The sequence below is a fragment of the Ammospiza caudacuta genome, chromosome 4 (genome assembly GCF_027887145.1).
Source record: "Ammospiza caudacuta isolate bAmmCau1 chromosome 4, bAmmCau1.pri, whole genome shotgun sequence".
Lineage (NCBI taxonomy): Eukaryota > Metazoa > Chordata > Aves > Passeriformes > Passerellidae > Ammospiza > Ammospiza caudacuta.
In genome coordinates, this window is record NC_080596.1 from 9003241 (window position 1) to 9019455 (window position 16215).

The following is a 16215-nucleotide window of genomic DNA, read 5'->3' on the forward strand; positions in this document are numbered from 1 at the left end:
AAGGAGCAGACACTGTCATGTCTGTCACCATGCCTGCAGGCTTCCCACTGGTGGCTAAATCAGTCCTGCAGCACAATCTTTGCCAAGTTACTTTACCTAAAACAAGCTTTTGACAGGGATGACAGAGCCAAGGCAGCCCTTGCCTCTGCAATCATTGGCAGAATACTGCCCAGAGCACACAGCTATCTGTCAGCCTGATGAAACCTGGTGTCACATGTCAAACTGAAACTGCTCGAGTTATTTTAAAAATATTTTAAAAAATCAGGGCCTCACAAAACTTGTTATTTTATGAAGTTCAGCAGGCCTGATACTGCAACATCAGCTCAGCAAGACACAAAACCCCAAGCCCTATCTCTAGCTCCAACAGCTCATCTTTTTTTACTGCAAGGAAAGTGCCTAAAAGCCTGAACATTTACATATAAAAATGTGCATGTAGACATATTTTCCCAAAATCATTGAAGACCAAGAAGTCTCATCCTTTTGCATGCTCAAAATGGCCACTTTTAAGGGGATTAAACATAATTCCAAAAGTAACTAAGAAAGCAAACTGAAAACTATTTTTCAAATGGTTGTTTTGGCGCTTGTGGTTTTTTTAGCATTTGGAATAGCTGATTCTCACATCCTTCTCTTAGTCAAAGAAGTGGGAAGACTCATCAATCTGACTAATCTGAGCAGCAGTATCTTGAAAAAAGAAGGGAAACTGATTTCGAAGTACTAAAATTGTAAATTCATCTTGCACCCAGAAAATGCCCCCAAATTTTCATTATTTTACACTCTGAATGCCACTTCACTAAAAACTTAAGCTAGGGAGGAGAGAGGTCAGGACTCCTCTAGAGGCTTCAGAAGAGGAAAATGCTGAAAAATTCCTACCTGTACCCAACAGTAGGCAACACTAGCACAAGCTTAAGTAGGGTTAAATCTACTGCAGTTTTGGAGGAAAATCCAGAAAAAACTGAATGCTGTCTTCTGCAAAAAAGATACACTAAGAGCTAATGCACTTTGTGCTTAATAGCTGTTGAAAAGCAGAATTATGATAGTGCAGAAAATATAAGACACTATATAAAATACTATCTCAAACAGCAAGATTCAGGTGGCTAAAAAATACAGGAAATCTCTCGAGTGGGCACCAATGATGGTTTTGGCATTAAGGTGGGGTATTCAGTAAGAATAAGGAAGACATCTGTACAGGATGACACAGTCCTGTGCATGACACGTCACTGATGAGGCCACAGAATCCAAAACTCAGCCTTCAGTGGCAGCAGGGTTTTCCTTCAAATTCATCCACAGTTTCTTCTGCATTAGGAAAAAAAGAAGGAAAGCTGGAAGAGATTGGATGCCCTGAAATGAGAGAAGCTTTGGAAATTGTTTTTGGTCCTTCCAGGAACATTTCAGTATAGCTTAGACTATCCCTTGGAGCCATGCAGAAACTGCCCCTCAGTAGGATGGCAGGGCTTGCTTCAGGAAGGAGCCTGGCCATCCTACCTGGATGCACAGGACACAGCTCTTTTGCATGCTCTGGACACTTTTCATTCTTCTGAGATGCAAAAAGTTCCAAAACCTCTTTTGTGACCAGATACTTTGTACATTCCCTAGTGGATCACTCATCCTGGGCTGACTTGCTTATCTAAAAAATTCTTCAGCAACTACAGCAGACATTTCCAGCCCAAGTGATTGGTAGCATGGACCTTTTGGGTTAAATCTACCAACTGAGAGCCTAAGCAGAGTCACTGCGGAGCAGAACCCCCCCTTCTGTACTGTCAGACTGGCTGGTGGAACTGCCAGGGCCCAGTGAAATGCAGGCAGACAGCGTTTCAGACTGTGCTGCCCAGCAGCGCTGCCGTGCAGCACGGGGCCTCTCCAGAGCAGGACTTACCTCAGGTAACCTGCAGTGCGCAGGGAGCACACAGGGCTCAGCAGGAAAGCCAAGTGGTCACGCAAAGCGTCACTGTCCCCTTCTGCACACAGCGTGCCCCTTAACCAGAGGGACAAACAGCTCCACCTGGCAGACGAGCACACAGACTCTGTGCGTCTGTGCTGCACCTCTACACAATCTGAAATGAAAAGTTACATCTGAAATAGTCCCAGATATTATGAAACCTCTTTATTTTTGCCACCTGTCGTATTTTGTCAAAATTAGCAAGAGCTAAAGTGGGAAAAACATATAAGAAAGCAGGCACTGAGCCTATATTTAATAATGGTACCTGAAAGGAGGGCTAAGGCAATACCCACATCATTGCACCATTTGGCATCATCTGTCAGCTCTTTGCAGCATGATGGACTTGGGAAGGATGCTGAGCACAGTTAGGGAGAAAATGAGAAGGCAGAGCTTTGACAGTTCTTCTCTGACTAAAAGAGAGAGCATTTGAAATAAAATTGTAATCATTGTAAATGATACTTTTTGACCTTTTTAAACACTCCAGAAAAGGGGAAAACACACAGAGGGCTTTTTTTTTCTTGGGCACTCTACTTGTGGGTTACATCCCACTCATTTTAGTGAAAACCCAACATTCTAACCAGACCTTGGGGGAAGTCTGCAGAACTGAAGGACTGACAGAAGTCAGTAGCTGGGTAATACATGGGTTTATTTCTCGATAAAGAACTGACCTTGAATCTTGAAACAAGTCACTCATCTCTTACACCAGCGGTCCTCTCCTGTCCACAGCAAAAGAGAGCAAGAAGCACATGTGTGTGGTGCCTGCGCGCTTCTGCCACTGAGACGGCAAGAAAGGGCAGGATGCTTAAGTTCATGCACATTTTTATTGAGTAGTAATATAAAATGCTTCTTTCATTGTTACAAGTGCATGCTTTGATTGCCAACATTTCGAAGTCAAATTACAAAGGCAAGGCTGTAGGCTGTAGTGAATTACTTGGGCACTTATACAATTGTTAAAAAATATCAATGGACTGTTTGTTTTGTTTCCTTTTCTTTTTTAGAATGAACCAGTTGAAACCCGTAACTGATATACAAAGGGAAAAAAGTGAAAAAATTACACATTTTGTGGCACATGACAAAACAGAACAAAATGACTAAACCATTATGACATTAACAGTTATCATGCATTTAGAATTTCACATGTAACTACAAACTTATTTAAATTTCACAAGGTTTGCTAAACATGCTACCCATCTATATGTGCACTGACAAGCTTATGTTAAAAACTTTAAGAATACTCTCCCCCCTTAGATTTTTCAAAGCTTTTTTGATTACAAAATTTCAAAGGCATTAAGCATTTTCTTTTTAGAGAATATAAAGTACGCCAGTATACATACATTTCCAGTATAAGTCAGACCACTAAGCGCATTACAGTCCCATACAGGCCTATACAGCCATTTTTTCTTAAAAAACATGCATAGGCAGATTTTTACAGAATATAGATGCTTTTCACTGCACTTAATATGGTGTCTTGTTCACTATACTTAAAAATGCACCACTCATAAATATTTAAATTTAGCAAGCCACAACCAAGACTTGTTTTACCAAAAAAACCCCAGAAAACCTCCCAAACCAAACCCCCCTAAATATAAACAGCAAAAAAAGATAAATGTTATTATTCCAGTTTTTTTTTAACAAAGAAAAAGATAATTGCTGCCAAATTAGTAAGGTAAGTGTTATATTTAAAGAAGGGCATTGAAGCACACTAAAGAAACCTGAGGTAAGCATAATCTGTACAAAATAAACTGTCGCTCTCGCTCGCTCTCTCACTCTCTCTCTCTCTTTTTTTTTGGCATTTTAAACAAATTTCCAACTTTTTTTTTTCTTTTTTTCTCTATATTTTTAAAGAGTGCCTAATTTATTTCATAGCCATTGTCTGACAAGAGTAGCAAAACATTATCAATAAATAGTCCTTATTTAGTTTGTACATTTTGTTAAAAATGTTTCGATGTTGTAGATGTTGAGTGCTGCAACTGTAAACGTACAATAGTTAGTAAGAAATTAAACAAAGTTTTCATGTCCAGTAACATAATAAAAGGCCTTTCAGTAACATAGCTAGACGTTCCCAATGCAGTAGGAAAACATGTTCATTCCCCTAACTTTGCAATATATACCAGCATGAGCTTTCATTTTTCTACAAGCATTTAAAGGCATATCCAAAGGAGGTGTGTCTCCCCCACCCGCCCTCCCACCAAATTAAAGTTGACGATCTCTTTGTTGATGATTTTTGTAAACTGAATCCAACACCTGGCCCCCAGAGCAAACAAGCTATTATCAGAGGCAAGAACACCCCAGTGCTGACGTGCAGCAACCCCATCGCTCCCTGCAGCTCACCCCCCCTCCCGGACAGTGGTCACTGGATATTGCTGCTATTACTGCCGTTGCTGTCCGTGCCATTAGTCTCTGTGGAGATTGCCTTGTTGATGGAGTTAAGGTTGGCATCGGATGGCACGTCTCTGCGCGGAGGCATTCGCTCATTAATTCGATCTAAGCCTTTGGCCTCTTCGAAGCTAGTGATCTTATGCTGGGGTGAAAATCCTTTGATAGCTAAATAAAGGATTATTGAAAAATAAAATTAGCAAGTTAAAACTCTCAGCAGCTTTTCCCCCAATTTAGCAACAAGTGCAGGAGTCCTTCTTTGGGAAGGCAGCAAAGAGAAGATCTGACACCACCACCAACTCCTTACCACGCTCAGAAAGAGCTGGGGCTCACCACCACCGTCCCTTCCAACACAACCATTGTTTTCAACACGATCAACTTCCAGTATTTTGTTGTCCACTGGGGCTCTGCTCAGAACACCAAGACGCTGACATGAAACTATGGTTTGCACTTGGAACCATGCTGGGGGCACAGCTGTGAGCTGGTGAGCTGGCATTTGCTGTCACCACTTACAGCCTTGTGGACACTGTGCCTTGTCCTAGTGCTTTTCCATCAGGCAAAACTCTCACCTGACTGCCAAAGATCATGCAAAAAGTGCTGGCTACTTCCAGATGGTGATGACATGGTGAGGCCACTTTGTGGGATATACATGAAAGCTAGGGAAGATCTGCAGTGACCCTACAACAAGCTGCCTTCTGTTCTCAACACAGGTGAGCTGCTTGTTGATTGCCTGGGGCAATTATTTTCCCTGATACAACCCTGGACTCATAGAAAGCAGCTTGACTCAAATGGCAGGAGCACTGTGCAACACAGATCAGGGATATTGTCATTTTGGAACAGCTATACAGTTTAGCTCAGGAAATGCACTGACAAAAGACCAAAGTTCCAACTGAGGATTTATGATCCGCCCTTTAGCAGCGACATTGGTGAGGCCATACCAACCTCAGAAGGAAGCCACAGGCCAAGGAATGTAGTCACAGACTGCGATTTTTATTTTATTCTCTCTCTAACTGAAGTGTTGCAGATCTTTAGATTTAAAGCAAAAGAGAAAAAAAGCACTGGAGGCAAACAGCAGGTCACAGCCCCATAGATCAGCCTTCTGTGTCTTTTTTCTCTTATCTGTACCAAATCAGTGCACTGCACTTCCAGAACTGGAATTTCTGCTAGGCCTCTATCATAACATGCCACAGAGCAGAAATGGTGCTTTAGTACCAGGAAACTGCAAACTTCCTGGGGAGAAAATGGTAGGGGAGTTTCAGGGATCCAATTCAGTATTCCTTCTCCCCTTTTCTCTTCTCCTTACCCCCAGATACTCTCCTTCCTATGTGCAGTCCCAGTTCTGGGCAAGCTGGTAACTTTGTTAAAAAAAAAAAGCCTAACACAGCCAAAACCCCAGAACATACCTGGTACCAAGCTACCACTCCTTGTATTTAGTGGGGAGCAAGAAAAGGCAATTTTCATGCTGGTCGCACCAGCCTTTCCTGTGAAAAATGATAGATCCTGCTTGCCTCAGGATTTAGTTCTTTAGCCAGTTTCACAAATGTTTCATTGGAACTTTGTGAAGTGCATAGTTTTTAACATGTATTATACTTCAACTCAGAAAAATAACAACATAAAGGTGACTAGTCAAGTGAGCAGGGACGGAGCAGTGAAAACAGAACAGGTTGTACAGTGAGTTTTCTTAGGGTTTGCCTTTTGGGTTGGCTTTTTTTTTTTATTTACCTTCTACCACAAAATGAAGAAGTCTAACAAGCACCCATGCTAATCCCTTAAAGCAACAGTTTAATGGATGGCTGCATTGAAGCTGAAGCAGTTGCCATGTCCTGGAGCTTGCCAGCAGCACAGCCCAGTTGGTGTCACTGGGCCCTGAAGGAGAACTGGTGAAACTTCTCCTCCATCAGAAGCTTCACCTGTGTGGAGCAGTAGTTGTGACTATGGTGACAGTGTCTAACTAGCAAGGATGGCAAATCAAAAATGAACTTGAGGGGTGCATGTTGCTGGCATGGGGGCACATTAAGGGATTGTATTTCCAGTAGACACGTTATTGTCTGTAACACTAAGGAAGGTGCTCTGCTGTAGTTGCTGGTCAGACAACGAATATTAGCAGGTTACATTGAGAGTCTACTAAAACACAACACATAGTCACAGAAAATCACAGAAAACAGCCAAACTGTCAACAAGAATGCACACTGCAGATTAGAGATTGCTGATAGGAATAGATAATTCCAACATAAATAGCAGCTTACTCACTGCTATTTAGAAAGCAGTTGTATTTTCTCTTACTTGTTTGTTCTGTAATTTTAATCACTGCTTTAAAAAATTCAAAAACAAATTCAACTGGCCAAAAAGGCACATCTTACCAAAGGACAACAATCACCAGACTTTTTTTAAAAATTAGTTTAAAAAAATACCCACAGAAAATTTGAGAGGGGCAAGAACAAAATACAACTGAAGAATTTTGTTTTAAAGGGGAATTCTGAAAATTCTTCTTCCAAAACTTTATAATACTGAAAAAATATTGTACATCTACATTGCAATACATGGTTACTTCGATTTTACCTGAAGTGTTCAAAATTGTTAAGGGTTAAATTAGAGGTCTGTCAACAAAACACCAGTTTTCAATACTGAGCATTCAGAAATCTTCTAAGGCAGCCAGTCACTTTATATGCAGCTAAAATGGTGCCTGTGTTAATGGTTGCTCTAACGTAAATATCCAGTGTGTAAACTGCCACTACCAAAAGAAGCAGACATCTTGCAGACAAATGTCTCGTGTTGTTTTACTTTTAAAGGGAAACAGAAACATGCTGTACTATAACAAAAGACCAATCAAATTTTTTCATTAGTGACCTAAAGGAAAGGAAACAAACTGAAGCATAAATTAAAAAAAAAGCGGAAAAGAAACAACAACAAAAAGAGAGAATATATAAAAAGCTATGTGTTTTCTTTGACCAGAAATTGCTGAGGATAGTTTGAGCCAGCCTCCAGCACACAGCTTTTGAGCTATGTGTCACAAAGCATTTATGAGTGCTGCCAAGTTATGTCCCGTGAAATCTGAGTTCCCTGATCTCCTCCTGTGGCATTACTCAGTGCTTAATTCCACATAAAGCAATTCCAACGTGTTTGTAACTTACAGAAAGAGAAAAACTTCAACAGCAGCAACAGAAAGAAAAACAAAAAAAAAACACTTTCCCCTTTAAAGCAATTACATTTTGGTTAATACCGAGCCACAATTGTTAGCCCAACACCCACACAATCTGTACAAGCTACAGCAAAATGAATACACCCAGCAGAGCCCTTATCTGTTGTGGCACCAACAGAAAGGGGACTGGCCAATTTACCTTCATCAGCCTCAATAGCCTCAACAGTAGCTGAAGAGAAGAAAGGGGTAGCAAAACGAATGAGAAAAAATGAGCAGAGGATTTCAACTCTAAGAACAAGTCAGTGAATAGCAAAGGAGCTACAACACTAATGTTACTGTAAGTGCTGGATTTTGGCAAAACAGACACACAGAGAAATGTTTAGACAAAAACAGTAATTTGCAGATTGAATTAAGCTAGAGTTTGTTTTAAAGCAAAAGTTTCACAAACTAAAAGTTTTTAAAGACACATTTAAGAAGTTTTCTCAAAAGAACTATAAAATGTAAATATCTTCCATATTGCACATCTGACCTGAAAAGGTCATTATATAATTGTCCCAGCTCTCATCTCAGTAAGAGCAGTTTGACTTGCCCTGTCAAAAGAGAACAAAAAATGGCATAAAGCCATCGCACAAAATTCATACAACTTACAACATCAGCCCGAAAAGTACTGATGCCAGTACAAGGCAAAGGAATTCCATATACAACTAAACAGAATTATTTTTTTCTTTCTCCTGACTAAAAGAAACATCCCCACAGCATGGGATCCTCAGAAATCTATGCTTTTGCTTGCAACCTTGCCCAGTCTGCTCCATCTGTAAACTTTCTTTTTGTCAACCCAGTCTCTGAAAAAGCACATTTTGCTAATATTTTATTTAAATCAATGGATGCAGATGTAAGATTGACTGTTGGACCTCCAAAGTTGCAAAGCCTGGTCAGAGAGAGCAGAGCTTGTAACCAGGAGATTGCAGCAATGTTATAAATACCATGTTACCACTGTTATGAAACCATTAATGGTTCTTAAACATGTACTTTCATTTGAGTTTTACCCATCAGCTTTGGTATGCATTTTATTTTACAGTCAGAGATTTAGAAGCTGATGCAAATCATTAAATGAAATCCAATATAGCAAATATTTTAAAAGAAATTTTGATTTTCAAGAATTTCTGTGGTTTAGAGAATAGTTCAAGAAATCAAGTTTTTAGGAAGTCGTCTCTTCTTTTTTGTCTTGTTTTCCCCTATATAAAACCCAAACTTTTTTTTTTTAAGTTAGGATATCAAATATGGATTAATATATGTTCTAAAATACCTATACTATTATCTTGCTGCATGGGGAAGTGAGAGGATTTAACCCTCATGCACCAAAGCAAACCTATGCCTCTCAAGCAGCAGAGCAAGAGAGATGGCCAAAAAACAAGGAACAAAACCAACGCAAACTTGAAAGAAAAGTAAACATGAGAACTAGGATGAAAAATTAAAATGAATAAACAGATCCAAACCAGCACTGACACATTAGAAAAAATGAGGACTAAAATGTATACTTCCACAACAGAACATACTACTCATATTTTCTGTTAATACATATGGCAATATGTGTGCTTAACAGAAACTATATAAACTTCAGAGTATTTGGTGAATGGGGTACTGTGTGTTAACTAATGCAGAAGCTTGTGTATAGTAATGTTTTACTGAGCCAGAATACTGCAGTATGAGGAGCTTTTTCCTTTTAGCCATTGTAACAAGAACATTTGGCAATTTTCTCAAATTTATTTCTATTCCTAATATTTTGCCAGGGCAACAATAGCAGTTTCCTTGGACCAAATTTTCTGACAAATGTAAAGCAACTATGTGGAGAAAAGCCTAGGTGAAGACCACAAACCCATTAAGAAAGGCCTCCTGTGAAATCATATTGCAGCATTTCCAAAGCAGAACGTTACTATGTCCATCACACACAAGTCATCAACAAGAAACAAGAGAAGGGAAAAAAGTGGAAAAGGAGGTTTACCACCATATACCTGAATCTTCTAGATAAAAGAGACAGTAAAGGGAAAAATACAGAGAAAGAATGCTCCAGGAAGGAAACAGGAAAACAAGAGGCTGAGACTGTGTCAAGGTTATAAAGCATTTCTATTTCTTACATCTACTGCCAATAGAATCTCTATAATGAGAGACCTTTATGCATGCCTGCAATATACTCTACAGCAGTACACACAGGAAAAAAAGGGAGAGCTTCCAGTAATTAAACACTTTGCACTCCTTATTCCATAAGGAAACAAAGGCAGTCCTACCATAGACTTACCAATTTCCTGCAACAAGAAGCACTTGGTATAAAACTGACAATCTGTATTGTGTTTGTGTATAAGGCAAACACTGTGTTTGTAAGAGCCTCCCTTCACTTGGGCTTAAAATCAGAGTGGAATTGTTCTCATGTTGTCGCCTAGAATTTCTAGGAGAGAAAATCTAATTCTAGACCTATTTTCCACTGGTGGCTCTCTATAAGGAAGAACAAATTAGATAAAACAAGAGTCCGAGTGTCATTAGCTAAGCCAAACCTTCAGTACTCCATGTATCAAAGGCTGCTCTTTAAAAAAATAACCCAAAAGATGCTCTGAACTGCGGAAAGAGTGCACGTCACATACAATCCTGAGCTACCATTCTGAACTGTTGATTTTCAGGGGCTCCCCCCTCCCTTTTTTCTCTAAAAATTGATGGCATGTATTAAGTCTTGAGATTTGGCCTTACATGAACTGCTCACAAATGCTCCAACACAACAAACTGCCTGGTTTTTTTCTGTCCTTTGTTTTTTTTTTGTTTTTTTTTTTTTGTTTTTTTTGTTTTTTTTTGTTTTTTTTGTTTTTTTTTTTTTTTATGAGACAGCTGTGGTTACTTTTCTTAGGTTCTGCAGTTGAAAACCAATTGTTTTTGTACACAGGACAAGACACACAGGCAAGCAGGCTTACCGCTTTGCAGTGTTTGTTTTCCTCCAGAGAGCACACCACTGGGCAGCATTCCTGTCGGGGTCAAACCTTTCAGCGTCAGCACACTCTCACTCTCTTCTCTGCAAAGGTTAAAGAAAAAAAGAAAAATAAAACCACCAAAAGTAAGTAAATGTCTTTGTTAAAAAAACAAGATACGTTTTAGACATCTTAAGCTATTAAGACATGCCCTGCAATGATTTTGTCATCTCCAATCTCCGTGCCAAGATAGACTGAATTTGGTGATGACATCAGCACCAGTGACATCCCATTCACTGCTGTGTACATTTGTTAAACCTTTGCATCACACCATATGCAACTCCTACTGCAGTTAACACTATAACCTGTGCCTTCGGAACAACACATCTCTCAACTCAAATCTGACAGGAGAAGGACCAGAAATTGCCAACAATGCATCTAGGCATTTTACACTGTGTGGTCCAAAATCAACTTTAACTGTTAGTTTGCTCTTGTCTACACTAGCAGGCAGGTGCATTATTTATTGATGACCACCAGCCGCTTAAGGAAAGGCAGCTAAAAGCTCATTAAAATTAATAAGCACTTCCATCCTTGCTAGTACTGTCCTTAATAATTTTGTATGCTAAAAATAATATGGATTAAAAAAAATTATTTTATGAAACTATTATTTTATGAAATATGCTTTGCTAGTCTCCAAATACATAGAGTTTCTAAATATATGGCTAGAGGAATACACCAGCTCTATCCAGAGAAGCCTTTAATAAAGATTTCTACAAGGACTGTGATGCTGCCTATGATGACATACTTTCTCAGCAGCAAAACTGACCCCAATTCCTTAAGAGAAACCTATTTTGAAGTGCTTTACTTTGAAGTACATAATGACATTAAGCTGGAGGAAACAAATACAAAGACAGAATTTAGTTCCATATCCACTTGAGGATAATGTGGTTTTGTCTATAAAAACTGTCTCTCAGCAATTCTACTACTTACAATTTCCTTTGGACCTACATGCCCTGAATGACTCACATATATGAGACAACTCTTGTTTACCTACTACATATACTCTTCCAGTTCTATTTTTAGTTTGAAAATAATTCTGCTTGCACTCACTTTTCATTATGTAACAGTCAAAATCAAATTGTTACCATTTTGTTTGCAAGTTTCCCAAGCAATTAAAACTAACGCAAGAGCCAAATATTTTCAGAATTAACACAGTATTTTTATCATCAACAGTTACACAGCAAAGCTTTTGCTTTCTCTCAATTATTCAGTACATTACATATATATATTTTTTTTTAAATTAAACTGCAATGGCACTAGTAGCTTTACCCACATGGGTTAAGTTTACTGACTGTATTTTTATTATCTTTAAACTGAATGTGTACAAGAAAGATGTGTGTCACAAATATCATGATGTTTTAGCCTTCAGTGTTCCTTCATTTCTATTTGATATAATTTGTTTTTTTTTTTAAATTTATTCTATTTATTTTAAAAAAAAGGATAATAGACTGATTAAGTATTTTATTTAACTCTCTCCAGTCTAAATACACCGAATGAAAAGTGAGATTTGAGAAACAAAGCTGGAGAGAGTAAATGAAAGGAATCACGAAGTCTTCCATTTAGTTAAAGCCAATCCTTCTACAATATCTATTTTCATCAAAGCTCATTTATAACATTTGAAACTCAATACAACACTATTTTGATACCTAATTTTTTACATTAAAATGGCTGCAATTATTTCAGATTTACATTCAAGTTATATCCTTGAGGAAAGGGACCACTCCAGCCCAAAGAAGAGATAACTAAATTCTTTGCAGATGGTCAGATTGGGTGCTATCTTTCAGAAAGATTTCAAGAATTAGTGAAATAAACTTCATAAAACACAATGACTTGAACGGGAACTTCAAAGATTTCCAGAGCAGGTTGGTATATAGACAGATGATAGATGGTGGCGCTGCTGATTTCTTTCTAGGGTTACACACAACTACCTGACACTTGTGTCTTATGTGGATTATGCTGACAAGACAGAAAGAATATCCCAGGCTTTTCTAGAGGAATAGTATTTGCAAGATTACCTTCTGAAATTTTTACTGCCTAGCACCCTGCCACCTAGCTGAGGAGAATCAGCCTTTCTCAGAAAAAACGATAACAGGTATCCCAGTGGTGGCTGGGATGAAATGTCACTCATCCCCCTGGAAGACTTGTCACCAAAACCATGCATTGTAGGTACCTGTTTATTTGCTGACTATACCTTGGATCACAGTGAGGATGTGCTGTATTTGCTGGTTAAAGCTAAGGGAGAACAAATTGCTCTTCATCTTCAGTCTTTCCTGCAAAGCTTTCAAGGCCGTCAATAATCAAGAGCTGTAAAAGGCTGTGGTGGTTTTGCCTGGGGTAGACTTAAGATTTGAGACTTATGTGCGTCATTGTAGAGAGAGCACATGTAGGAATTATTCTGTGTCCCTCTTCCATCCTTGAAACCATTGAAAAGCTTCTGCCCTACAGATCCCTTTGAAGAAGTCTGACACATGGCTGATGTCAATGATCTGTAAGTTGTACAACTCCAAATATATCAGCTGATCATGCAATTTCAGATTCTTCTGCTTATTAAAGCTCACAACTCTTGTGAACTAATCCTATATTTTAAAAGGTGGTTCACAATGGAATACAGTCAATCCAGAAGTTTCCCAAACTTTGTTTGCTCAACTATCATTAGAGGAAAATAGTTGTGCTGTTTTATGAAGGTGGTAGCAGCCACCTCCAGGCTCTCTGCCAGACTTGGTACAGAGAAGCAGGTGGAAACATTTGATTGCTCCCCCATCTTGTTTAAGGAAAAGGCATGATGCTAATCTGTTTTTTTATGGGCACCACTTTGAAGTAGCTCATGCATCACCAGTAAGTCTGTTGTAATACTTTGGGATCCCCAGGTACAAGGCCTTCCATCTCAGTTTGCTATTTAAAGCTATGCTGCTGCAATCTGCAAGGCGTGGGTGAGCTGCTGTGGCCATGCAAAGCCCTGCAGAGAACCTGCCCACTGCTGGCATGCTGCATTCAAAGCAAGCAAGTTGGACATTTCCACTGAAATTAAATAGTGGATTCTGCAAGTAACTATTTTATTTATTCTTCTTACATCAATCATGAAATCATAACAGTAAATGTTTTAGAACTCCCATGATTTTTCACTAAGCATAATCCCATCAACTGACTCCAGCAGACCAACACACAGCTTCCTGAGGAAAAAATCGCTGGCTGAAAGGGAGGGAGAACTGTATTTTCTATATTTAGACCTCAGCACAGTACAGCATGTTTTCTCTTTTGCTCAGAGACATCAAATGGAGAGTGCTAAACATTGGGTAGCAATTAGTTACTCATGTTCATGTGTTTGGGGGAGTGCAGCCCAAAGGAGCAAGTTGCTGTTGCCTGCACAACCATTTCCTGGATTTCTAGGTAAATGACCCTAATGCTTTCATCTTTAGTCATCATTACTCGTGGCTGTAGCAACATCTGCGGGTGACGAAGTGTGACAGCTGACTTCTTTTTTAATAAGAGGTGATGGTTAGCATACCCTTTCCCCACATTTAACACTTGCCTCACAGGGGCTAGAAGTTAATTAGTAGACCTGGTCAGTAAAAGTTTTTAAAAATGGTAATTGGAATTTTTTTTGCTGATGTCTTTTGTTTGTTTCATATTCAGCAGAAGCCCTGAGGAAGACTATTCAGAGCTTAAATAAATAGCACCATTGTATAAATAAAACAATCTCTAAAAGGCTGCAGTAGAACTCAGTTGGGTGGTATACTAAAATAGCAGATTTGCTGTTTGATTAACAGTTGAGTGCTCTAAATAACCATTCAAAGATATCATTCAACACTAAAAAAAACTAACCCAGCATAAAGCCTTACCTTAACACTGAGAAAACTCTAGCCATTTTTCCTATTGCTCGTATCTTGTTCCTTATAACCTCCTTTCGAGCAGCAGCTGTTGCACCTATGGAAAAGATATTAAAAACTGTTATAGGAATTTATAAACAATTTATCACTAAATACTTTCAACACTAAATACAAGAAATGTCATATTAATGCTACAGTTTGCCAAAATAAGCCACATTTGCAATTAAAACTGAAAACAATTTTTCTCATTCTTAGTTAAAAATTATTTAAAGATAATAAAACCTAAGGGCAGAGTCCTGGAAATGATCATGAGATTATAGGGATTGTGTTGGCTGGCAGTGGCAAAGAGAGTTCTACAGAGCAACTTCCTTCTAATCACTGCTATGGACTGCTTAAAATTACAATTGCTTTGAAATTTGTGAACTCATGCAATACTCTGCCTTTTAAAAAAGCTGTAGTGCAACACAGACTACAGTTTGGCTGAGTTTCACGTGTACTTGTTACTTGGGTATCATCAAAATCTGTACATGCAAGAGAGAACCACCTGAATGGAAAAAAGCAAACGGGACTTATTACAAAGGATCCTCCACATCCCCAAGAAAATGTTCTGTTACACTCAGAAAGCCAGTTTCATTATTTATCACAATCAGAACCACATACATCATGAAGATTGCTCCTAAAGGTTTCTGAAGGACAGCTAACCTTGACTTGTGTGCATGCTGCCTGACAACTCCTGCCTGTTCAGACACCACTATGTATCACTGCCACACTTCCTTCTCTGTTACTCCAGAATTGAAGGGCAAAAATGAAAATTTCAGTTTTCAAATCCTAACAAATTGATCCATTTTGTAGAGCCCATCAGGGAAGCTAAATCAGCAGAAAGGGGTAAAAATGAGCAGGACAACATTAGTGAAGAATATGCTTGGATGAAACCAGACAAGTGGCGATGGAATCAGAACTGGCTTCAGCGTGCAACAATCCAACATCTCCCACCAGCTTTCCTGCCCTGAAAAACTGTTATGACAGGAGCTCAAGGTCATGGAATTCATTAACTCAATGGACTTTTTTAGGGATAGCCCATAGACTAAGGAGGATGATATCTCTGTGTTTATCTACCAAAACCAGGAATGGTGATGGTGTACTGGAAAATGGGGGACCTGCCATGATATACCAGGATACTGTCCTGGTTTTAGGTGGAATAAAGTTAGCTTTCTCCTTAAAAGATACTCAGAATGATGGCTTTCAAATCTCCCACACATAAAGATAAAAATATAGAGCAAATATTAAAACATATAAAGACAAAAAGAGATATGAACACTTGGGCATAAATGTCTAATTCTATTCAATAAAGAGTGGGAGAAACAGCTATAATTCAGCTGTAACTGAATTAATGTAATATACTTTAAACAGCTTAATGAAGTTTTAATTAAACAGCACTGATTCAGCTGGGTTCTCCTGGAACAGAAAGTGGTACCTTCCTACCTCAGTACTATGACCTCACAGAACAACTGTACTCTCAAGACAGACAAGACATGGTTTTCAGCCTTTCCAATTCTGAAAACACTTGAGCGTGATTGTTCTTCCTTTCTTACCCCTACGCATCCCAATCCCTACTTGCTTATTACAAGTCCACACTGTTCTGGTGTATCTTATAAGGATATTCAAAAAATTGAACAGCAACTAAGACTGTAGGATATTTGAGAACTGAAAACTGGAACTGTAATTTATGACTGAAGTGAAATATTATGTCCTACACTTAAATACAAAATAAGAATTGGAAAAAATCCCTTCCTTAATCATAAAACACAACAGGCTCAAAGGGAGTATTTTGTATCTCACTGATACACATAAAGGTTACTAAAAAAATATATTTAAAAAAAATTTTGGTCTCCACTGAATTTCCTAATGTGTCACAAATATGTGAAA

At 38.7% G+C, this 16215-nt stretch overlaps 1 protein-coding gene across 1 annotated transcript in view; it reads right to left on the reverse strand.

The window, feature by feature from the left end:
* Positions 1-2743: 2743 nt before the first annotated feature.
* The window catches only part of PPP3CA (protein phosphatase 3 catalytic subunit alpha), a 170831-nt gene continuing 157359 nt past the window's right edge, over positions 2744-16215 (reverse strand). Inside the window, exons 11-13 of the mRNA XM_058803206.1 lie at positions 14302-14386; positions 10409-10506; positions 2744-4480 (exon numbers count right to left, since the gene is read on the reverse strand). Of these exons, the coding sequence (XP_058659189.1) occupies positions 4287-4480; positions 10409-10506; positions 14302-14386 (377 nt within the window). The 3' untranslated portion in view covers positions 2744-4286. The remainder of the gene's footprint in view (positions 4481-10408; positions 10507-14301; positions 14387-16215) is intronic.